Source organism: Teleopsis dalmanni, chromosome 2 (genome assembly GCF_002237135.1).
Source record: "Teleopsis dalmanni isolate 2A chromosome 2, ASM223713v2, whole genome shotgun sequence".
Taxonomy (NCBI): Eukaryota; Metazoa; Arthropoda; class Insecta; order Diptera; family Diopsidae; genus Teleopsis; species Teleopsis dalmanni.
In genome coordinates this window covers 105,292,978-105,296,553 of record NC_051847.1, presented here as the reverse complement: position 1 = coordinate 105,296,553, position 3,576 = coordinate 105,292,978, and the positions used below count along the sequence as shown (strand labels likewise).

The window sequence follows — 3,576 nt, the reverse complement described above, 5'->3', positions numbered from 1 at the left end:
GATCCGAAACCTTGCATTTGTCAAGGGCGGAACCTAAACTAGGAGTGATAAATTGAATCGTTCTGTCTGCGTTATCCCAATATTGTTGAACTGTGACTAAAGATTCAGCTTCCATTTTGAGACAATTTCTTCATCGAATTTATTCCAATTAAAATCAATGGAATTTTTAGCCGCTCTTGCTTCGTTTGCTAAAAGGAAATTAACTTCAGTCATACTCCTTGTACGACCATTTTCTCTTTGCTTACGAAAAAATTCTTGTTTTGACTACATTTTCAATGCTACTTAAATATCTATATAAATTATTAAATAGAAATGTGTTATTTTTATTTCTTACTTATGTTTCTTCCGTTTCTTGTAAACATTTGCGATTGCATTGTGCATGCCAGCTAAAAGTTATGAAATAGAAAACAGAGCACAGTCGCTTAACTAATTATTATGTTTTGCGCATAATTTTTAACCGATTTTGCTCATCAGTATCTTATTAAAAAGATATTTTAATTATCTATCAAATGAGTATACATTAATAACTGTTGAAATAAGATAAAAGATAAAAAATGACCTTGAATTGAAAAATTTCTGTTTTTTGTACTGAAAACCCAACTTTGCTCGAGTGGAGCAACGTCATTTTTAATCCTATTGTTCCAAAACTTTGGGAATACCATTTTTTAGGTCAATGGCATATTCCTAGGGGGTGCGCTCATTCAAAACTTAATTTTTGATTTTCCTCCTTATAACGTGAGCCATTCTAATGCTTCATTGTCTCTACAATAGTTCTTAATTTGTAAGAAAAACCAAATAATAAACATTTCAAACATTACTTGTATCCCTAAACTTAAAAATGGTAAAAATTCATCTTGTGAAACAAGCAATGATTATCACATGCTGTCAATTGAAGAGATTGAATCAGGCGTTATATTGATAGATAGCTATAATGGATATATTTTTATAGACTAAACGCGGCAACATCTATCTGGAAGATTTCACATCAAATTTCATAACAGCCCAATAAAAGTTAACAACAGAACTTTTTAGTAATATAGAGGCTTCACCTTTTCAGGTGATTCCTGCAATAATGCAACCAACTCCTTTCAAAATTGACCATATCAATCTATTATTACTCGAGGTTCTTAATGAATTATAAATTAACGATACTGAAATAATCTGCACTAATTAAAAACATATAGAAATTGAAAGATTATAAATCTCCACAATACTCTGCATGATCGTTCTTTTGATCATATGTTTGAAGTTTTTCTTCAAAGCCAGTTGGAAAATTATAGTTTAGGAACTCCAAATCCCACACACTAGTAACGGTCCTCAAAAGTCAATAAGTTTACAGACTGGTATGGATTATAAAAACTCAATAGAGCTAGAAGCTATAGTCAAACCACCAAGATTGAACAATATTCCGTTTTTCTGAGTGATTGGGGACAATCAAATTAAGAAGGGAGGAGTTAATACCAACAATATTTTCTGTCAATAAAAAAATATATCTTCCGAAATATTTCTTTTTAAGTGCACTAATTTCTTGTCACAATTTCTTGAGTTAACTTCAAACAGATAAATTGTCCTTTAACGAGAAAGGAAGGCAACTGCAATTTGTCTAAACTGCCCATTAAGGATTGTAAATATTATGTAACTGGAGATGTTGAAACTTTAAATGTGCTTTCTGTGCTTTAAGTATGCGAATCATGCAGTGGAGGCAATCTTTATAGTCATATGTCGTGTCTATAGTACATACTGTAAGTGATTTTATATCTATCATTAATTTATTTTTTCGTGTATGGAACACAAACAATTTGAATGTGTGCCACTTGCTCCAGCAAAAACGCAATACTGCGGTCGTGAAGATGCAAATTCAAAAAAACTACCTTCGAAGTCTGGATGGTTTAGTTTGAAAAGAGTATGCAGCTCTTTCAATTTGACTGTTGTCATCATATTGATAAAGATGGAAAATCGCCTCAGTTACATGGTTTTGAAGCGATCATTGGCTTTTTAATTTGAATCTTCTAATATACCTCTTTCTAAAGCAATTTTTTTAGCAACAGTAATCATATGCTTTATAGCGTTTGGAAAATATGTCGTGACCCTTCGAAAAGACCAATTAAGCATTACACACAATATTTTTATTTTCATAGTTCTATCTGCAGTGCCATTAAATTTTTCTTATAGATTTTTTAAAATTGGCGCGAGTCATTTTCTTTTTCGCTATTGTTAGTGTTGTAGGCTTATCCTACTTAATTTAATTCTTTATTTATTTATTTAAGCAAGAAATAATTATTCAATTTTGTGTGTTGAAATTGCACGTGTCTGTTGTTTTTATTCTTCGTTTTCCCAAACGTAAAAAGAATGAAAACCGTATTTTTATTAAATAAAAATATTATTAGTTTTTAAAAATTTTCTTTTATGGCCAACTCATCTTATTTTCAATAATTTACTTGTCCGTGTTTGCATGGCCAACCCATATCATTTTAAACATTAATGTGAATATGCAATCGCCACATCACTCCCCTGGTAGTGACTAAGTCATGTGCGATGTCACGTTAAGTCAAATTTAACATATCTTCTTGGAACCTGCACTAATCGTCCCTTTCGTGTTACATTACTAGGTTTGGTATCCATTCGAGTATCTGCCATATTTTCTGTACGTGATGGGCTTACGTCTTCATTGTCACTTGATAAAAATGCTGCCTTTACCCGATTAACACTCACCCGCACCGGTTTTCCTTTGATTAGAAGATCATACGTCTTGTCTGAACGCCTCACAATCTTAAATGGCCCATCGTACGGTGTTTTTAATGGTGGGCGGACACTATCATTCCTCAAAAACACGTGAGTAGCATGTTGTAGTTCCTTCTGTAAGAATACCTTTTCATTTGAGTGATTTGATGTAGGAACTACATCATCTGTGTAATGTTTTCCATGAATTCATGTTCTGGGATTTTATCATTATTACCTTGTTCCAGGAAATCGCTCGGCAACCGCAAAGTTGTCAAATATCCTATTTCTGCTGGAGTTGCTTTCAAGTTTTCTTTAAAGATATTTCGAAGCGCTAACACAATCAAAGGTATTGCTTCATTGATGTTCATGCTTACATTTCATTGCAGTTTTTAGAGTCCGATGAAAACGTTCAATCAAACCATTCGCTTGAGGATGACGGGGACTAGTTCGGATATGTTTGACACTAATAAGTTTCGCTAATTCATTAAACAGTGCTGACTCGAACTGTCTTCCTTGATCTGTTATGATCTTTTTCGGAACGCCAAAGTGCATGATCCAACCATTAATGAGCGCTGTGGCCACCGTGCTGGCATATATATCCTCGATAGGGACTACCGCTGGCCATCTGGTAAACCGATCAATACATGTAAGGCAATATCGGTAACAGTTTGATGATGGTAGAGGCCCAATAAGGTCAATGTGGATTACAGCGAGCCGCTCACTTGGTACGTCAAAATTCAAAATTGCTGATCTATTATGTTGCGTGACTTTTACTCGTTGGCACGGAAGACATAATTTAACTTGCTCCGCAATGTCTTTAGCCATGCCCGGTTATACGAAACGTTCTGCTATTTG

The 3,576-nt window shown here is 33.9% G+C and overlaps 1 protein-coding gene across 1 annotated transcript; it reads right to left on the bottom strand.

Annotated features, from left to right (window-relative positions):
• Positions 1-2,538: 2,538 nt before the first annotated feature.
• LOC119675280 lies at positions 2,539-3,089 on the bottom strand. Its single transcript, XM_038086473.1, has 2 exons — positions 2,957-3,089; positions 2,539-2,906 (listed from the first exon to the last, which is right to left on the bottom strand). Exons 1-2 carry the CDS (start codon positions 3,087-3,089, stop codon positions 2,539-2,541), a joined length of 501 nt encoding a protein of 166 aa, XP_037942401.1.
• Between the last annotated feature and the right edge of the window lie 487 nt (positions 3,090-3,576).